This window comes from Phodopus roborovskii, unplaced genomic scaffold (assembly GCF_943737965.1).
Source record: "Phodopus roborovskii unplaced genomic scaffold, PHOROB, whole genome shotgun sequence".
NCBI classification, from domain to species: Eukaryota; Metazoa; Chordata; class Mammalia; order Rodentia; family Cricetidae; genus Phodopus; species Phodopus roborovskii.
The window spans coordinates 4996649-5018018 of record NW_026126408.1 but is presented as its reverse complement, the minus strand read 5'-3'; the positions used below and the strand labels follow the sequence as shown (position 1 = coordinate 5018018).

The window sequence follows — 21370 nt, the reverse complement described above, 5'->3', positions numbered from 1 at the left end:
CCCTTAGGAAGGGCTATGAAGACACTGCAGTGCAATTACAAAGTGTTACCTTCTTGGGAATAAGCTAGACTGTAACAAATGTTTTAGAGGATTACAGAAGAAAAACTAAAAATGATAGCACATTTGCTCTATCAAAGAATACACTAATATGTTAAAGTTAGACAATAATTAGTAAAGACATTTCAAGACTGGTAAAACATGTCCTAAAAAAACACATTATTTGAAGCTGTCACCATGTTTTGTAATCAAAATTACCATCTTTTGTCATTAAAAAAAAAAAAGCAACTTTGTAATTGAAGTTTTAAGATTTTCTTCCTTAGATAACTCAGGATTGGCCTGAAACTCTCCATACACAAGAGGATGAGGTAGAACTCCTGTTTCTCTGAACTGTATCCATCTCCTAAGCGCTGTGATTATAGCCATGAACCATACATGGCTGCTAACATTTTAAACTACATTTTGAATAAATGGTACATAATCATGTAAATTTCCTACCAAACATGAACCGGACAGCATTGCTTGGCTTCTGTTAATGCTGACAACATTCAAATTAATTAAGTATTATAAAATCCACTTCAAGTGTTCTGGAACCTAAGTTTTAACCTCTGGCATAAAGGGAGAGGACTATCCAAGTAGGCAGCAGAGTCCTCATCTTTCTTATGAGATGGTAGAAAACTCTGAGTCCTTTCCCCTGGATCTGAGAATGAGTTTTCTTCACCTTCAGCTGTTGTGTAAGACTTTGTGCATAGTCTGGTTTCTTTAGCATCTACTTTCGGATTTCTGAGTTTATCTCTGCCCTGGGCTAGGCTATGCTTCTGAGAACCATGTTTCATTTTTGAAGCAGTATTCTTAGTTTCCCAGGACACTAGATCATTTTCTTCATCTGAAGAATCTCTCTTGAGGCAAACACTCTTCTTTACAAGGTTCTTAGTAGTTTTCTCATCAACTTTTGGATTATGAGGTAGAACAGTATTTGGGGGCTCAACTTTAAGACTGGTCTTTACTGCTTTGTCATCAAAAGAATAAGGTATGGAAGTATCCACTGAAGAATTTTCTTGAAGGAGTTGGTTGTTTAGTACTTTCAAGTTTTTGGACTCTTTGTGCAGATATATTCCTGGAAATTCCTTTGAGAAATCTGATAAACAACCAGAGTTACTGTCAATAATACAAGAACTTTTTACTTTTAGGGGCAAACTTTCCAGGTTAGCATCTGCTTGTACATTATACAGAGGGCATGAGGATTTTAAATGTATTCGCTCCTTTAGAGGCAAATCGTGAAGATATAAACCAGTGATGTCAGAAAGTAGATGTTCTTCAGGAGCAATCTTTTGAAGATCTCTACCCAGCACTTCATTGTTTGCGGTGCATTGTTCTGGGGTATTTTCAAAGCCAGGAAGGATGGATGATGACTCAAGTTCTGATTGTAAATCTTGGGACAAACTGTTTCTTTGAACAGCTGGAGAATTACTAAAGGAAGTACCTTCCCAATCAATGGTACTCAAGTGTAGATTAGCAATCACAGAGATATTGTGGGATGAAGAGCTGGGCTCACTGCATTCTGAAACTAGAAAATTACTGACATCTTTAGTTTGCTTTCCAGCCACAGGTCTTGGAGGAGGCATGAAATGTTCTTGCAAATTCAAACAGGGAGCACTTTCAGGGAAAACTAAATTACTCAGTGAGGGAGAAGTAGATTCCTGTGGTAAAATAGGATCTGGAGAAATTTCCAAATTAGTTTTGCGAGTATGCTTGGGGAGGACTTCACATTTAGGTTTTAAAGTCATAAGTGACTGAGAACTGACTACATTATCCATTTCTGATAAACTGTTTCCTTTGGGCTTAACTTTCATACCTGAAAAGAAAGAAACACATATAATAAATACTTTGCTTTGGTTAAAACAAAGCAAAACGAAAAACTTCAAGCGAAAATAAAGACAGTACCTTAAACCAAAGAGTTAAACCAGTAATTTATGCGAGGTTTTGTTTGTTTGTTTTGTTTTTTTGTGTCCACCTCCGCCCACTACCCATTCTTGGAAACACTATCAGTTTCCTTTGGGAAATGTCAATAATGACTTACTTTCCTCACTGAATTCTGAGGAATAAAAAAAGTGCACTGGATATCTTTGAAGTAGCTGCTGAAAAGCTGGCTACATTACAGAACACACTCCTCTGTACTTAACATATCAAGTTGGTCAACAGAGCATAATGGTGGACCCCAAGCATTTCAGTTTTAAAGGAAGTGTTTGGGGTTGGTAGGAAGTGCAGTGGTAGCACACCTGGGGCATTTGGGAGGTGCCAGGGTGTGGTTGCTAGCACTGCACCACTGGGAGATAAAGCCTATGGAGACTCACAGCCAGCACAACACTTACTCTTCTGTTTCTTCCCTTGAGTTTCTGACTGTTGTTTCTGGTAGACAGCAACGACCTCAGGATAGGCTGCTTCAAACAGGGATGCTTCTTCAACTGTAAGGAGATCCAGTTCTCCAGCCTCTGTATCTTCCATAGCATAATATTCTAAAAGATTTAAAATATAGAAAAAGCAGACAACAAAAGGTTTAAAAGCTAATTTTTCCAAGCAGTCACCAGTCCAAAAGTGGGCAGATAATTCACCACAAATTTTGCTCTACAACATTGTCATTTCTCTATTATTTATTTCTGATAGTCACATACAATCATAGAACGTATCCAGGTCATTTACTATTAGTACCTCATCACTCTTGCTGGCTGGCTCTTTTTTCCCTCCTATCCTCATATTTTGTTGTGGTGGTTTTTAAACTGACTATTTTCTCTTGTTTCAGAAACAGTATTGTCAGTTGAGAGAACAGAAAACTTTCTTTAGATAAAATGTTAAAATTACACATAAGGAAGAAAATAAATCATTTCTTAAGACAAAGGGCTTCCTGTGTACTAAGTTATCAATTTCTTAAGATACTCCCAGCATCAGAAGATTCATAAACAGCTGAAATGAGAATGTTTATATGGAGGTCACAATAAAATATATACAGAAAAGTTAAAAGCTGTGCTTTGCATATGAGAGAAAATGTGCTCTTTATCTTTCTGATAAAGGTTGCCTTTTCTACTTCCATCCATTTTCCTGCAAATTTTACATCTTTATTTTTTCTTAAGGCTGAATAAAATGCTAGAGTCTATGTACTAAATGATTTAATTATTCATTTACTTACTTACAATTAGATATAATTAGTTTGTGATATGACTACAGCATTAATAAATACATGTGTAGGTATCTCTCTGGAAGGATAGTCCTCTGAGAATCTGCCTAGAGTTGATATATCTGGGTCCTCTATAGTTTTTTTTTTCCCCTATTTTTTTTTTTTTTTTTTTTTTGAGAAACCTCTACACTGATTTACACAGTGGCTGTACCAATTTACACTCCTACCAATAGTCAATAAAGGTTTCTTTTTCCACATTTTCACCAGCATTTGTTGCCATTTGCTTGCTTGATGGTAAGCCTTCTGCCTGGGATTACGTGAAATCTTTAATTGGTTTTAATTTGTACTGTAAAGGGGCCATGGCAGAAGGGGAAAGGCTTTAAGAAAGTGGGGTGAGGAGAGCAATTGAACATGTAATATGAAAGCAAAAGGTAATACTGGAGCTGGAATGGTATAAATGGGGAGTTGGAGAATATTCCTGTATGTGTGTCTATGTGAATCAGAAAACAAAGTATGTATGAAAATGCCGCAAGGAAACATTAGTTTCTATGTTTGTTAAAAGGGGGGGGGGGGAAGATATATAAGGAGGATCTGGGAAGTATTGCTTTCATAGATCTCATATTGTTGTGGTAAGGATTGTGGAAAGGCTTTGGAACTCTGGGTTAAACTCTGTGGACTGTTCTGTAAGAGCTTGGAAGATAAGAATGTTGAGATCACGGCAAAGGATGGAGGCCTGGCTTCTTCTGAAGTTTTGGAGGGAAATTGGAGAGAGTTCCTTAAAGATTTTTTGGGGGGCATGAACTATTTTGAAACAGCCAGGGCCAAAGAATCAGCTGTGATTTACAAGACTGGTACCCCTGAAGTGAAACCTGGACAATTGATACTGGTTAATAGGGGGGTGAGAAATTAATGGTGACAAAGAAGAGTGAATCATTGAGTGAGATCTGGGAAGTGTTTTCTCAGGGTCAATGCACACATGCTGAGTTCCAAAGGTGGCTATGGTTGTTCCTTGTGTGGGAAGCTGATCTTGGTCAAATGTTACGAGTCCCCAGGTAGTTTTGAAAGCATGAGAGGTCATGGAGAGATCTGAGGCTTGGTACTTTGAGAAGTCAGAAGAATCCATAGGTGCAGTCTCAGTAGAAGTTGAAGGCCCAGGACTGAACGGATCAGGTGGAAAAGTTGAGGCTTGATACCATGGAGAGTCCAAGAAAAGCTATTGATGTAGCCCAGTGGCAGCAGGAGACCCCAGAACTATGGGGAGGACTGCCAAGGATAGCAGCAGCTGTGAAGTGGGGCCAGCCAGAGCCTAGGAGACAAGCTGTGTGTGCTGTGTGATATGGCAAACACTTTGGGGGAGCCCAATGATTGTGAGTGGATTCCAAAGTGTGACACACGTGTATATCCACACCCCCACACAGGTCCCCACACACAAATAAAATGCAATAAAAGCCCATGAATCTTGAGTCATGTCCATTTTAAATCACCCACTTTTCTGGACTCTAGTGTGAAAGTTAATCCAGAGCTTACACTATTTTTGTGGTAGCAAAAGTACAAATTTATTTGGAAACAAAATAGAATAAAGGAAAAAGAAGAAAAATTCTTTAGTTATTATTCACTCACCTCAACTGCGTTAGAAACAGCTACATATGAGACCCCAAAGACAGAACACTTGTGGAAGCAATTTTTTTTTTAAGACCTAGGATTCACAACTATTTTGGCATTATTTCCAAACATTGAAGAAATGTCAAAGATGTTAAAAATAAAGGCACTTGAAGTTTATCACCTTTAGTAATCAAAATCTATTTAAAATACAACAGGTAAAATAAGAATAAAATTCATAGTGCATGTGATTTTTTTTTAATGACTTCCACAAGCATTTAAGATTTCTAAATATTCACTATCTACTTCAAAATCAGATCACATGCTGTAAATTAAACATTCTGTGTATAATGAATACATACCAGGCTTTTCCCATTCTATTTCAAGACAACGAACTCCATTTCTGATTCGGGGTTTAACAATTCTGAAAAATGAATTCATATACTGAAGTATAACTGTACAAGTTATTTATAAAAATTTTAATTTATACATTTCAATTTCCATCAATATTTATTCTAAGTAAAGATATAAGGAATTACTCCCTAGATATTCTTTGGACTCAATTTGAATAATTTCATTGTGAGACAGTTGAATATTGTTGGACTCTCTCTCTCTCTCTCTATATATATATATAGACACACACTCACATATTTATATTTTCATTTTATTTGTGTTTTATCTGCATGTATGTAGGTGCAGCAGCTGCATGCCTGGTTTCCACAGAGGTCAGAAGAAGGACTGACATGCCCTGGAACTGGACTGTCAGATGACTGTGAGTCACCATATGGGTTCTGGGAATTGAACTCAGGTCCTCAGCAAGAAGAACAAGTGCTCTTAAACTCAGAGCCATCTCTCCAGCCCCTCAATATTTTTTCATTATTATATAGTATTGGTTTTCTCATGATTTCTCTTGTAAAGTCTACTCTGTTACACTACTTTGGTATTTGCTTATTCAATCTTTTTTTTTTTTTTTTTTTGAGACAGGTTCCTCTGTATTACATTGGAGCCTGTCCTGGAACTCGCTCTGTAGACCAGGCTGGCCTCAAATCTCACAGAGATCCACCTGTGTCTGCCTCCCGAGTGCTGGGATTAAAGGCGTGTGCCACCAATGTCCAGCTGCCTATTAAATCTTAGTTTTTGAACTTTGTATTTTCTTATGAAAATTTTTATCTGTGCTTATTCAATGCAATATTCATTTTAATAGATGAATTTAATCCACTTAGGCTTATTATGACTAGTGAGAGTTGGACTCATTCATAAATTTTATGTTTTCTGTTGGCAATTTTTTCTACTCACTTCTGCTTTCCTGTATACTCTTGTTTGTTTTATTTATTTGAACTTTAATTGTTTGAACATCAGATATTGTGTTTCTAGTAGAAAACATATCAGTATACAACAGATATAAAAAATACTCTCAAAACATGTATTTAAAGATTTAAGACCAACACTTGGAATATAATCCAAAATGAAGACCTTTAGTTTATCATGTATTAATTGCTAAAATTATGTGAATATAATTATGCAGGTGAATAATTTCACCCAGTTCATTATTGTTTATCAGTGTTCTTATTCACATCTTCCTCTGGCTTCACTTTGTCTTTTGATATATACTTTTTATAGTTCTCTGTGGGTATGTGTATTTGCTTGTATTGAGACAAGGTCTCACTATGCAGCCTTGGTAGACCTTAACTTACAGAGATCTGCTTGCTTGCCTTGGCCTTCAGAGTTGGGATTAAAGGAGTGTTTAAAGGAGTGTGCTACTGTGCTTGGGGCATCTTTTTTTTTTTTACCTAATTGGCTGTAGTTGACCAGAGTTCTTTCTCCCAAGTTTTCTTTCCGTCATGTCATAGCGGGTCAAAAGGACCAACAACTTCTCACATGCATAGTGACTGGGCCACTCCATTTTTTGAACAGTAAACCTCTGTAAACACAGTAAAAATAAATATTAAAACTTTTTAGACATGAAATATTCTCAGACAACATTTTCTTGTAAGAGTAATGCTAAAGTACTATTAATGAGACTATTTCGTGAAACAACGAGCTCCCTAAGCATAAAGTGTCAAAGAAAAATATGGTTGAGTAGGTTCTCTTCTCGGAATGCCAGCTTAGGTACAAGATGGTGGGCTAGTGGCCATTTTTCCATCTTTAAAAGAAGAGAACATAACCCTGTTGACAGGCTATATAGATTAAGTGGGAGGACATTTAATACATTACATGTAATATTTGTCAACAAGGTAGAGTGCAACTAGATTTACTCAGCCATCCTTTCCCCCTAATTACAACATCAGGGGTTAAAATAATCTCATTTAACCCTTATGGTGACTTGATGAGGTGGCAATATTTTTATTTTACAGATATTTCATATTCAGGGTCATATAGTATATTTGACCATGCACCCTTGTCCTGAGCCTCTTTCCCAGACATACTCCTGTGTTCAATGTGTCTACACAATGTGACTGAGACTCTTCTGAGAAGCAGTCTGTGTTTGCCTTATGGTCTGGGAAGTATAGATCTTGCGCAGCCAAGGGGTAAAGGTTATAAATGAATGCTGAAGAATATAGGGACAGTTAATAGTTATCGGTCTTAGTTTTGAAGTCTCCTCTCATACACTGAAGCTAATATCATTCTGATCTTCCTCATATCGAATTTTACTATTATGTAAGAATTTATTTTCAGATACCTGAAACAGTAATAAATCAGGTCTTTGGTACCTGATAGGTTTCAACATTTTATCCTTATTCAAAAGGAATTCTTGAATGACCTAAGTATAAAAAGACAAAAAACAGGATTCAGGACTTTAAAACTTGTAACAATCTTAAAAAATAAATATATAATTGGATTATTATTACCTCATGGAATGGAAATCCTTTGCAACTGCAAGCTTTTCTAGAGATAAATTATACACATTATCAATACAGTAAGATAATTAAACATTGAAATCTCATCCAATCTTATTTTATAATATCCACATCCAGTATCTTTCCAGTCTTTCTCTAAAAAAACTATTAAACTGTTACCTTCTCATATGAAATTTTATTTTTACTTTTTTTGTAATATTCATTTATGTGTGTGTGAATTTGTGTAGGCACATGTGAACAGCTTATGCGTGGAGATCAAAGGATGGATAGCTTGGCTGAAGCAGGTGTGGCCGTAAGCACCTTTGCCTGCTAAGCTCTTTAGATGGATGATTTTCCTCCCTTTGGTTTTCTTGAGACAGAGTCTCACTATGTAACTCTGGCTGGCCTGGCGCTTTCTATGGAGACCAGGCAGTTTCTCTGCCTCATAAGTGCTGGGATTAAAGGTGTGTGCCACTGTGACTGGCTCAGATGGATGGGATTTGTTTTAACAGAATCAACAATACAGTGTATGAGGCATAATTAATCTAGACACGTGGGGAAGTAAATCAACTTCAAGTATCTATACAGGTCATAAAAAACATTAAGTGGCTAAAAACAACTTACTTTTTAATATTGTTTTCTATTTCATTTAGTTGTCTATTCTGGTTTGTCTGGTGCCATTCACAAGGACAGCAGTATTCATAATCATGTGGTTCACAGTATCTATCACTTTTACATAATGTGCATCCTTTACGTTCATGATCCTTAGGCGAACCTTTTAGGAGACACAAAGATGCTGTGAAGAATTAGCTTTAACATGCACACTCTTCTCTTGTTATCTCAAATCAAAATTAGTATTGTCTGGCACAGTTGGTTTCAATATATTTAGATTGAAAGAATAGTGTACACCAGAATGGTTCTCTTTTTTGGGGGGAGGTCCGAGACAGGGTTTCACTGTATGGATCTGTAAACCAGGATGGCCTCGAACTCACAGAGATCTGCTTGCCTCTGCCTCCTGAGTGCTGGGACTAAAGGTTTGTGCCACCAACACCCAGCCAGAGTAGTTCTTAGGACAAATTATAGCTCACATCATGACACCGCTCACAACATACTCATTTATTAGAAGTATTAATTTATTTCCTTAACATAATAATCCATGAAATAGTTTTTTATTGAGCATTTTAAAAGATCACCCACTTCATGTCCTCTGCCAGTGTGTACATCTTAAACTATACTTGGAAAAGGAAGAATATCACTACAGTACAGGTGTGAATGGAGCCCTCATTTCCTTTGAAAGGAAACACACTCAAGGATACCTTTTTGTTTTTTTTTTTTTTTGAGTCAGGGTATTATGTAGCCCAGAGTGGCCTCAAACTTCTTATGTAACTGAAGATGGACTTGAACTCTTGATCCTACTGTCTCTACCTTCCAAGTACTGAATTACAAGTACATAACACACTCAGCTCATGTTCAATATTATCTTTTTCAACTAAGACTAATGACGATCCAATCTACTTTCAACAAGAATGAACTTGTATTTGAAGCTAGTTTTAAGTCCGTATCTATAGAGCCAGTAAAAATGTACTATAGGATTAAGTACATTTATTTAAGATTAATTAAGCATATAGACATTGATAAAAATAAATGGTTTTAGTTCCATTTTCCTTTAAAAAAAGATTTATTTTCATTATGTACATGTACATGCAAGTATCCACAGAGGTCAGACATGTGAGGAGTTGTAACAACAGGCACTTGTAAGACACCTGATGTGGGTACTGGGAATTGAACTCAGGTCCTCAAGAAGAGCAACATGTGTTCTTAACCACTGAGCCATCTCTGCAGCCCCTCCATTTTCTTTTAAGACTTATAATTCATCATAAAAATAGATTCATATATCAAAACATAATTCTAAAATCTAAATAATTTGGTAATACAATATGAAACTTCACTCATTCTATATTTACCATTGCTACCACATTATTTCATTTATCAAACATTTACTGCGTGCTCATGATGTTTTCTGACTCTAAAGGAATGAGAAAGTATGAGGAGCACTCAGACTCCAATACTCTAGAGGAGTTTCCTATGCTGCTTACCTGGATGGGAACACACAGAGCAGTGAGCCACATTTTTAGCTGCAGATTGTGGAATAGAGGAGCAAGGTTCTATAATCCACTGGTTAAACCTTTATTAGAAAATAGTTTTGAAAAGGACAGAAAAAAAATTGAGGTAATAAAAATATATTCTCAAATGTCAGTTTATCCCAATTCCCTTTAATCTGTCCAATTATTTTCTCTTTGCTGGTTATTAACTCACTTGCCTGGCCTGGAAAAATGCTTAGTTTTTTATAAGCTTTACATGTGGTTCCAGGTAGAGAAGAATTGCAAAGGGGAGCAGACTGTGTATATGTGTATATCTGTGTGTACATCTGTACAGATGAGTTTCTTAGGCACCAATAGATGGGGAGAATAATGTGTTTTGGCCTTTTCCATCTCTTTACTGTGTGCCAGAGTACAAACCAAGCAGAATTGTATATCAATTATATTTTTAATCAGAAATAAGGGTAAAGAGTAACATGTAGGTCCAAATAAGACATTAAGTTTTTCAATAAAACTTTAAGATTGGATAATTTAAAATGGCAAAACATTATTTGTGTAATGCAAGGTTTTAAGAAACATGTATGGAACTGCTAAGATGTTGAGTAATAAAATTTGTTTTTGCTCAAAGTTTCATGTTAACATAATACTATCAAGGACACCTAGATGCCACTCATAAGACATTGAGTTTCACAAAATAATAATGTGTAGTACTGTTGGCAATTTTGACTATAAGCATACTAAAAATCACTATTGATAGTTTCTGGATAAATGACAGAGCTTCAAAGATTAAAAAATAGGGAAAATAATATAAATTATTAAAATTAGAAGAATGGATAATTATAAAAAATCTGATCATTTCCAAGTGTAAAGACTATGCTTAAATGTTGCCAAAAATTATATATATTTGCTGACACTATTTCAGTTAGAGTAGCTCAGAGTTAGATAAGTACCATATTCACTGCATCCTCTGAAAGAGTTCCAGATAAGTAAGAATTAATCACCAGAAACAAAAACACAGAATAGTTCAAAAGTAATCATTTCTGTAGGCTCACTACTGAGTCCAACAAGAAAAAGTGTCCAGTGTGGAGTAAAAAGCAACACTGAGTTACCTCTGAAGCAAACTTTGACCTTTCAAAATCCGCAGCAGTTTTAATGCTTGTTCTTTTCCAACTCCAGGCACTCCCTTTCATAAAGTGGAAAAACAAACTTAAATGTTAATCTGGAATGATGGGTACATATTTAAAGAGGTAGAATAGTGACCATCTACACTTTTACACACGGTATTTAAGAAAAGGTTGTCCTAATTCTCATCACTCTATGAAGAAAACCTAATACAGTGATGGGATGTATGAATGGCTTACCTCTGTAATGATGCTGCTCAGCAACAGTGACGAGAGCACATGTGTGCAACTATGATGAGTATAGAGAGCTAAAACATAGGTAAAGCTGTAATAGAAACTAGTACTGCTATAAAACAAGAGGAGTCCTTAAACTTCTCTGATAGGTTGGTTAAGCATGCACGTCAATCTCTTTTGAGGCTGAAGCTGTGGGACCACTTATTGAACTCCCCTTTGTAATGTTTATTGTCACAAGGCAGTTTTTTTTAGCATTATGTGAGATACTAATTGTTTTTTGATTTATTTATTTATTATTTTGTGTGTGTGCACTTGTGGAAGGTCAGAGGACAATTTTGTGGCTTTTTTTCCCTTTCACTTTTATGTGTACCTCAGGCATGGAATTCAAGCTGTCATACTTGCATAGCAGTGTTTTCACCCATGAATCATCTCCTTCTGATTATTTTTGTTAGTGAATGTCTTATATTTAAAGTGAATTCATAATGATACGCCCATACTATGTACACACACACATACCACGTAAAGTATTAAAGACATTGAGAAAGAAGCAATGAGCTCAGCTTGCCTTTGGTAGATAATCACAGCCAAGAAGTACTGCAAGACCAACCAGAGCATCTCGATCCAAGCCTAGCTTACTCTTGATAGATGATACCGTGTAACAGTCAACATGTGGATCCTAAAGAGAGCAGAGGGTTCATCTCCAGTGTTTTATATTAAAGAGTAGAATGAATAAGCTGTCATTTAAAGTCTTTTTCTAAAAATTTAAGCAAGAAAATGACCCTGATCACAATATCTATAGAACGTGATATTTCAGTAAATGAATGAAATATAACTAAAAGTTCCTCCTTACTGGCTATCTTTCAAAGTACCAGAAAGTGCTGTCTGCTGTGTGGGGAAGAACAAAGTCATCAACACATCAACAATCTAACTCAGCTGTGAACCTGTGAGCTACAATAGTTACCATGGGTTCAGTAGTGGAATGGATGCTATATATTATGAGTGTAACTGCTTTATGATTGGATTTAATAACCACTCTACAAGAGGCTACACATGCTTGGTACTGTAAATCTGGCCAAGGACTCATGGTTGAGGAGCTCATAGGACCCAGGGTGAAACTAATTTGCTAAATGGATATAGTATCAAACTGTCTTCTAAATTTGCATCTCTGTATCTAGAGATTATTACAGTTGTCAGATTCATTAGAGAAGCAGTGGGCTTTATGTGCAGGGAATGTGAGTATGCACAGTATTTAGAGGTGCATACAATACTCCCCCCACCCCGAGGCTCAGGGGTTATGGTGGAAGTGTGGACAGAAAGATTGTAAAGCTAGAGTGAAAGAGTGCCTTCTGGGCAAGAGAGAACCACTGCGTCCACGAATGCAGAGCAGCTGTGTGTGCTTGACAAAGACCAAGGCAACAACATCTCAGCACTGAGCAGGAAGAGGGTTAGGAGACCCCTCCCCTCGCTGAGGGACCACTGACAGTTGATGGCTTCTGTGGGAGGGAGAGTCAGTTTTCTTTAAGGGTGCTAACTCTAGCAGGTTATCCATGCTGTAAGTAGACAGCCTCATACCCAATAGTATATGGGCATTTCAAATTGGAACCATACGCTATAAAAATATATATAATAAAGAACATGAATATGGGAGGGTGTGCCGGTTTTTCATTGTTGTTTTGTTTTTGTTTTTTGTCAATGATACAAGCTAGAGTCATCTGAAAAGAGGGACTCTCAATTGAGAAGATATTTTCATAAGATTGGTATATAGGCAAGTCATTGGGGGAATGTCCTTGATTAATGATTGATGTTGGAGGGCCCACCTAGTGTGAGTAGTGCAATCCCTGGGCAAGTTTTCCTGGGTTGTACAAAAAAGCAAGCTGAGCAAGCCATGGGGAGCACGCCAGCAAATAGCACTCCTCCATGGTCTCTGCATCAGCTCCTGCTTCCAGATTCCTGTACTGACCTCCTTCAATGATAACAATGACCTGGAAGTGTAAGTTAAATAAACCCTTTCCTCCCCAAGTTTTGGTTGTGGTGTTTATTACAGCAATAGAAAGCAAACTAGGACAGAGAGAGAGGGAATGGGAATTAAGTCTGGGAGAAAAGAGTGGTAAATATGATCACAATACATTGAATTCATGTAAAAATTCTCTAATTACTAAAAATATTACATTTAAATAGAAAAACATTCATAGTGGATAATATCTTTTTCTATTGATTTTTGTATCTAAAAAGTACAATGTATGGTATATAATGTAGAAAACAAACATTCACTATAATTGTATTACCTAAAGTTAATTATTAGTAGTTTGGGTACACATTCTTCCAATCTTAAAAAAAAAAAAATCCCTTTCTCTAACATTTATTATTAATATTTACTATTAACTCTTTTTGTTTGTCAAGACAGGGTTTCTCCATGTAACAGCCCTGGCTGTTTTGGAACTTGCTCTATAGACCAGACTGGCCTTGAACACAGAGATCCACCTGCCCCTGCCTCTGCGGGGATTAAAGTCATGTGCCAACAGTACCCTGATATTAACACTTCTGCCCTGTATCCACCATTCTGGGATTAAAGGTGTGCACCATCTGTTCTAAGACATATGATTACACGACTGCTTAATACTGGATCACATTGACTCTGATAGTACTTCTTGTGGGGACCTACTAGTATTTTGAGAGAGATGGCATGACTCTTAGCCTTGCTGGCCCTAATAACCAAATGCTGAGATAGAAACTACCTAGTCTTCTTCCCCTGAATTGCTGTAATAAAAATGCTAATTGGCAAGAATCCCCAACTAGGAATTATAACTGGGAAACATTTAAACTAAACATTCCCAACAACAAGCATTTGATTTGCTAATTTTTTATAGTTTTTTATACTGCAACAAAGAATATCCTGCCTTCTATTCCTCTCCTTGTACAGTTGGAGGTGTTTTGAGAATTAAATATTGAAACTAGAAGTTCTGGGACAAAGCAATGCATTTCACACATAATTCTGTGTTATATTAGTAAGAAATACACACTTTGGACATAATAAGCTATTTGGCAATGCTTTAATTAAAAACAATCATTAATTAATTGCCCTGGTGTATGAGTGGAATGCAAAGAACAATTTGTGGAAGTCAGTTCTTTTCTTCTACCATGTGGGTTCTGGAATTCAAACTCCGGTTAAGTGCTTTTATCCATTGAGCCTTCTTGCTGGACCACAATGCATTTATTTATTTATTTTTTTAAATAGATAATCATCTTTATTATCTCCATCACCTCAAAATCCTTATTTACAGGGCTGGAGGGATGGCTTGGTGGTTGCTCACACTACTCTTGAAGAGCATCCATATCAGGTGGCTGGCTCACAGATTCCTGCACTCATGAATGCACACTTCCTACCCCATATATACAAATCATTAAAAAACAAATCTAAATACACACACACACCACACACATTTATGGTGAAAACTTTCAAATTGTTTTCTAACTTATTTAAATGTATAACAATGATATTTTAAGTCAGTAAACATTTTATTTAGCATAACCATTTGCCAGGCATCATAGAAGCATTTTATACATATTACTTTAGTCTTCTTTAAAAATGTAATGTATAAACAAATATCAAGAGAGAAAGAAAAAAAGTACCTTTGTGTTCATGGTGAAATTCCTGTAAACCGTCTGGGCTCCATAAAGAAAGGCATCACCATCATTAGTGAGGCAGCCATCCACATGGCCACTGGCATTAAGGTAAGCACACATTGCTTCAGCTTCCCCCACAGCCTGGACCCAGGGGATTCCTAGGCAGTCTAGCATCTCAAGACACTGAAACAAAGAGTAGGTGCAAGACATTCAATTTTCACTTTTAAATTACTTCTACATTAAAAGTATTAGTAGTTGTTTTTGGGGTATTTAAAAAAATATGGCATTCAAGAAACATTTGGAAATTTGGACACTGAGTAATTAGATGACATTAAGAATTGCTCACTTTCTAGGTGAGATAATTAAATAGGCTATGCCTATTTAATTTTTAAAGGGTTCTCTTGCAGAAAGCAACACTGAGATACTGAGAATTCTACAGTATTATGGTTGGGATTTACATAGCATATTTCTAAGAGAGAGTGAAAACATTCTGTCCTGCACGGAAGCTCAACAAGCTCAGATCAGGAATAAACAACTACAAGGATGCAGGAAGTCCCTGACCTGACCCTAGGCTCCTCCCTTCCCAAGCATATGTAAGTTGTAAGGACTACTGACAAACCTTCTTAGATCATCAAGCTACCTAATAGAGAGAGAGAAACACAGACACACAGAGACAGAGAAGAGAGCTGGGCTGTTTGGAAGAGACAGATTAGCCAAGCTACCTGGAAGAAGCAGATTCCACTGAACTGCATCAAAGATACTCAGAGAAATTGAGCCACCTCTCCATTCTTCTGAAGTACAACAGGTTGTACAATGCATTCTTGGGTTTCCAGGTTTTATGAGCTGTTGCCTATGTGGATGGACTTGTGGAGATATCCTTGTTCCTATTCCTCTAAGTGACCTCGTACCCCAATTCCTGTAAGTAATCCCAATAAATTCATTGGTTCACCAAGTTGGATTCTGGTGGTATCGGTCATCAGTTCCCTACCTGGTAGCATTTCCTAAGGAATTGTGTCATGCATATAATAGTATGAAGATTCTCACAATGCTAAGTTGTTGGTTCCTCCTAGGAAATCAGATACCTGGGCAAGGTGATTTTATCCTTTTATGATGCATAAATAATCCACTGTGAGTTTTCTTTGGGTTATGGCTTTGATGTTGCTGAGCAGCCTGTAGTATAGCCACAGAGACTATAATAGTTTCCTTTCCTTTCCATTTATGGTCCTTTCTGAATTGAGGAATACTGAATATGGAGAAAAGAGGCTATGTAATGTACTTTCCACAGGCTGATAGAAGTAACACCTGTTGCTCAGAACATTTAGTCTTTTGAATAATACATAACCAAAAACAAACAAACAAACAAACAAAACAAAAAAAAAAAAAAAAAAAAAAAAAAAAAAGCTGCCAGATGTGGCCCAAGGCCCAGTCTCAAGACTGGTGCAGTGACTCTGCAGAAACAACATTTTTGCAACAAGCACATCTTCTCTCTCTATCCTAGCTAGGGATTATCTTTTCACACTGAGCAAAGTTATTTCAGCTTTGTGTGCCATTACATTTACAACTCCTTTCATAGCAGCTACACACAAGTTATGACATGGCTGGTTGCAATGTTCTACTTATTCTATAGGATGGGTTTGGTGAAGAAGGATAATTAATTTGCATTTTTTGACCAAATGAGAGTGCAGAAATATGAAAATGAGTGATAGGTAAGCAATACTGAATGGACACAAAATGCTTAAGGGCACCAGAATGACTGTAATAAATAAGCAGGCACGGAGCAGTTCCCTTAAGAAGACATAAATAGACACACAGCATATTTACTGTTCTTGATTCACAGATATTTACAGTAACTAATTTTACAGGAAATTGTTAGACCCTAGTACAGGCATTTACTTCAACTACTAAGTCATTAAGTTTGACTATTCAGTGATTAAAATTAAGACAGGAGACAGCAGTTCAAGAATCATTGTTTTATGTAATGTCTTCTAAAATACCTCATTATATTAAATACCTCACCTTCATGACTTTTAAAAACAGGGTCTCACTATGCAACCCTGGCCAATTTTAAGATTATAGAAATCTTCCTGCCTCCCAAGTACTACAGTTAACCATGATTGGATTATATTACATATCTTTGCTTCCAAAGAACATCCCAAGTTCTTTTGTGAGCACCAAAATTGCCCTCACACCTGTGTTGGTAGGAAAGTATTTCTAAAAACTAAAAAAAAAAAAAAAAAAAAAAAAAAATCATTCTTGAACTCCCAATTTGTCAGTTCTATTGTTTGCTTGTCTTTTGAGACAGGGTTTCCCTGTGTAGGTTTGGAGTCTGTCTTAGAACTCACTCACTCAGTAAATCAGGGTAGTCTTGAACTCATAGAGATCGGTCTGTCTCTGCCTAAGTGCTGGGACTAAAGTCATGTAACACCACCGCCTGGCTTGTCAATTCTATTTTTGAATAATTTTATTTCAAACCTCCAAAGATAAGAAAAGTATATTCAGAAAAAGTTCATTATTTCATGTACAATGGAGAAATGTTAAAATGTAAATGATATTCATAAGAATAATTTATAGGTCCCTACATGTTATATAAACACTATAAATTATAATTTTGAATAGAAAGCAACAACAGGGAACTATGTCTATGATGCATTAAGTAAAAAGCCAATAAAAATTATTTGTACACTACAACAATTTCTTAAAAATATTCCAGGTAGTTGGCTGTGAAACAGTCTCTCCTAGAAATGGCACTATAAGCAAGACTGTAACATTGACACTATCAATAGGCATGCTAATTCAAAAGGGGGGAACTCTCATGAGGTCCCATACCTAGACAAAGAACTCCAGGAAACTAATTACTGATGAGAGAGGGAGAACTGGCATCTTCCAGAGATAAGTTGTCTAACTGGCTTTCTCATATAAAGTAGCCCTAAACATACACACACATGCACACATACAGCGTGCGCGCACACACACACACACACACACACACACACACACACACACACACACACGCAAAGAGGCTAACAATTTGAGGAGGGTATATAGAAGGAGTTGAAGAGAGAGGACATGGAGAATTTAGGACCACTCTAAGCTATATAGCCAGTTCCAGGGCAGCCTGGACTATGTAGCAAGATCCTGTAACAAATGAACCCCCCTAAATCCTGCTGGGTAGCCTTCAAAGTGCCAGAGGCTGCTAACCATATAGCTGGGGGATAAAACCCACCTACAGTCTTACTTAGACTTTGTATGATACAATACCAACTTGCTAGGCAAGAGGTACTTAATGGTATAATAGTATTGTGACTGCTAAGGCAACAACTGGGTTCTGATGAAATCTGAGGCCCTTTCCATACAAGTTTCTCGTGCTGTAGTCCCAGTAGAGGCCTATAACTGGAGAGGTCATCAGCATAGAGAGAGTACTACTATTGCTTAGTTAAATGCACATTTTATCACACTGCCTCCTAAATATTTATGCTTATACCCACAATTCAGTGGTACCCTTAACCTTGATCAAAGAAGCAAATGACTTATGGCTCTTATGCACTCAGGAACTGCTGCAGTTAAAAGGAAAGAAAGCTAAGTTTCTACCATGGATTATTTACTGTAGACACATTTCTCAAGCATTTATAAAATCACTGCACAATATTACTATCCCCATTTCATTAAGAATTAAAACACAGGGAATTTAAAAATCCTGCCTAGTGCCTCACAATTTCTAGAACTTGGCTCTAACACAAACACTCTGCTCCTGTAGTTACAATGTGGCTAATGAGCACAAATTTATAAAATGACTTTAACTCAAATAAGAACTATCGATCCCAAATGCTCACCTCTCGTAAGATTGACTTAAAATGTGATCTCCCTGTCCTCTGTGAGCATGGTTTTCCAGAAGGCCCGTAACGTGTCTGTGTCCTCTTGCTCATGACATCAGCTTTCAGCTTTGGTGGCTCCCCTTCCATTACGAACACCAGTTTTACATTCATTTGAGTTAAGTACGAAATACGAAAAAATAGGTTCCTAAAATATACAAACGAGTAGTGTATTGTCATGTTGATAGCAAGTCCAAATAGCAATATGAAAAAAGGTTTAAGAGCCCTAGGTTAATAAAAAAAATGTTACATGCAATAATATTTTTTAAACATTTAAGTGTGCGTGCATGTGTGTTTGAGCGGTTATTTGTGTGGGCACATGCACCACTGTACTTGGATGGAGGTCATAGGATCACACTCAGGCTGTCAGGCCTGGTGGCAAGTATGTGTGCCTACTGAGCCAACTCAATGGCCTGTATTTTATTTATTACGATGTTATTTTAAGAAGATTGGGCAAGTACTTGACATTTTTAAGTAAGTGTGATTTCTGACTGTACATACTGCCAGCTGGTTTGGAGGGAGAGGTTAAGAGCAGGTGAAGGGAGTGATAATGCCTTTCCAGTGACAGATGTGGGTAAAACATGAGGTTGGCACAGTCTGATGTGATATCTCTGGACATGGAGAGAAATTTGTGAATATATGGGTATTTTGGAAGCTGAATGGGTAAGAATAATTACTGATGAACTGGAGATGAGAAATAAAAGATGAAGAAAATGGCCACTCAACTTCTGGCTTTCAGTTACAGAAACATGATAGTGAAGACAGAGATATCTGAGCTTGAAGCTTGGAGTAGGAGATACATATTTAAGTCGTTGGTATAAAAATGGCAGATCAAGACATGTTAAATTTATTTTAAAACCCCAAATATATGACAATTAAAAAAAAAAAGTTGAAATAAAGCCAGGACACCAAGACTGGCTATACAATCATGTCATCTACATTCTTAGAGCCTTTTTACTATACCTGAGGTGGGGCTTCATGACAGTTCCAATCATTTTCTTCACTGTCTGTGCCTCACATACCCAGAGGCTCAAATCAACGGCAATGGTTTTCCCACTAAGATCCTGCAGGTGGATATGTTGCTTTACAGGCTCCAAAATTTGCCACAAGTCATTCACTCCCATCCTGGTGATTATCTGCTGTTATCTGAAGAAAGAAACACGTAAGCAAGCAAATGCCTAAACAAACAAACAAAACAAAAACAACCCCCAAATCCAAGGTTAATTCATAGAAACTTTAACGGAAAATTAGGGAGGAGAGAAATGAAGGAGAAAATACTAGAGAAATATGCAGTTATGCTATTATGAAACATATTGTTTTAATTTATGGCCGTGTAAGGAGTTCATTGTGGAAAAATGAAATTTAAAGCAACATATTTTAAGTTACCTGTGGTTCTACTGTTCAAAGGACAATTTAGGAACAAACAATCTTCGTCTCCATTGTCATGCCTGCATATTTTGTTGGCTTTTCTTTATTAAACACCCACACCTGTTCTTCTTCCCCTTTGTTGTTAATTGATAAAGACATGTTTGCAATGAATATTAAATCTGACTACATAAATTTAACCCAGATTATTATCCTTAATGCAGCCTAAAAATCCAAAGTAGAAGGCAAAAATATATTAGAGCAAAAGGCCATTATTTATATGCAGAAAACTTTTCAATAAAAATTACTCTTTTCTTCCAAAAGTCTACTCTATCAAATTGCACACAGATGCAAAGAAAACCATTGCTCGAAAGGCTGTTGTAAGCTAGGCATTGGTGGCACACAACTTTAATCCCAGCACTAGGGAGGCAGAGGCCTACAGATCAGTGAGTTCAAGGCCAGCCTAGAGCTAGTTCTATAATAGGCTCCAAAGCAATATAGAGAAGCTCTGTCTCGAAAAACTAAAACAAGGGCTATTGTATATACTTTTCTCAGTTTTCTGAATCTTGATTTTATAATGTGGCCAGTTCTTCCACAAGTGTTACTTTATGTATTCATTTTTTGTGATGTGCATAAATATCCTGGTTATATTGCTTTACAAAGAAAAACGGAGTAAACACAAAGTATTAAGTAGTTAATTTTACTCTACCTCAACATATTCTACTGGTTGTAACAGAGTAGGGGCACATATATTTCTTAATACAATACATTATTATGAAGGTAAATAAGATTTGTAAAGCATTAGCCATTAGAACACATTAACGCCAGATAATGAGGGTGAAATTCCCTATATTTTTGCTTTTGTGACTCACACTGGATACATAAAAAGACTTATTTTAAAAGGGGGGGGGATAAAAAACACCGAAGATGTCTTAAATAGTGATAAGGAACCATTTTGTGGCTACTTAAAATTATATATGTAATATAATGCATATGTTTACATATATATGTATTAATTGAAGTCACACCAATTGGGGTGAGTGCCCCCCCCCCATAAAACAGGTTCACAAAAATCCTAGTGCCAGTCCTTGTTGGTCAGGATAGTCCAAGAGGTCCTCAAAACAATATAGACCATTGCTGTCATCCTTGGTGTTTCTTAGAAACTTACACTATTTTTATTAGAGCTTCTTCAATTTCCTAAAAAGCCATCAAGCATTACCAGATAAAACAAACAAAACTACAAAAAGTATGGGTTAGAACTATACTAAGTGTAGATGTAGCCACAAGAATTAGTTTTATTTGCTAGCCTGGCCTCTAAACTTACTAATGCTTGTCAGTAGCTGTAATCTCTGAAGTGACAAACAGCCTACTTATTTAATTCTTGCTGGATACTGCATCTTCTCTGTTTGTTTTTGAGACAGGGTCTGGCCTGGCTGGGTAGAATGGTGTGATC

At 36.7% G+C, this 21370-nt stretch overlaps 1 protein-coding gene across 2 annotated transcripts; it reads right to left on the bottom strand.

The window, feature by feature from the left end:
• Positions 1-313: 313 nt before the first annotated feature.
• On the bottom strand, positions 314-19698 carry Gen1 (GEN1 Holliday junction 5' flap endonuclease). Of its 2 annotated transcripts, none has more exons than XM_051181653.1 (13): positions 19516-19698; positions 18514-18700; positions 14690-14866; positions 11625-11735; positions 10814-10887; positions 9702-9790; positions 8230-8380; positions 7618-7654; positions 7449-7529; positions 6559-6689; positions 5131-5192; positions 2352-2513; positions 314-1852 (listed from the first exon to the last, which is right to left on the bottom strand). In XM_051181653.1, exons 1-13 carry the CDS (start codon positions 19674-19676, stop codon positions 576-578), a joined length of 2700 nt encoding a protein of 899 aa, XP_051037610.1. In that variant the 5' UTR covers positions 19677-19698; the 3' UTR covers positions 314-575. The 2 variants fall into 2 exon arrangements, with proteins under 2 accessions (XP_051037610.1, XP_051037611.1); XM_051181654.1 differs by having other exon boundaries at positions 2370-2513.
• Between the last annotated feature and the right edge of the window lie 1672 nt (positions 19699-21370).

Bases quoted from the DNA above. Each gene is read 5' to 3' on its own strand.
- Gen1 (XM_051181653.1), bottom strand. From the start codon at position 19,676: ATGGGAGTGAATGACTTGTGGCAAATTTTGGAGCCTGTAAAGCAACAT. The intron at 14,867-18,513 runs GTGAGCATTTGG...TCTTTGTTTCAG, and splicing joins TTAAGTCAATCTTACGAGAG to TGTCTTGAGATGCTAGACTG. The intron at 2,514-5,130 runs GTATGTATTCAT...TAAATCTTTTAG, and splicing joins AATAGAATGGGAAAAGCCTG to AATATTATGCTATGGAAGAT.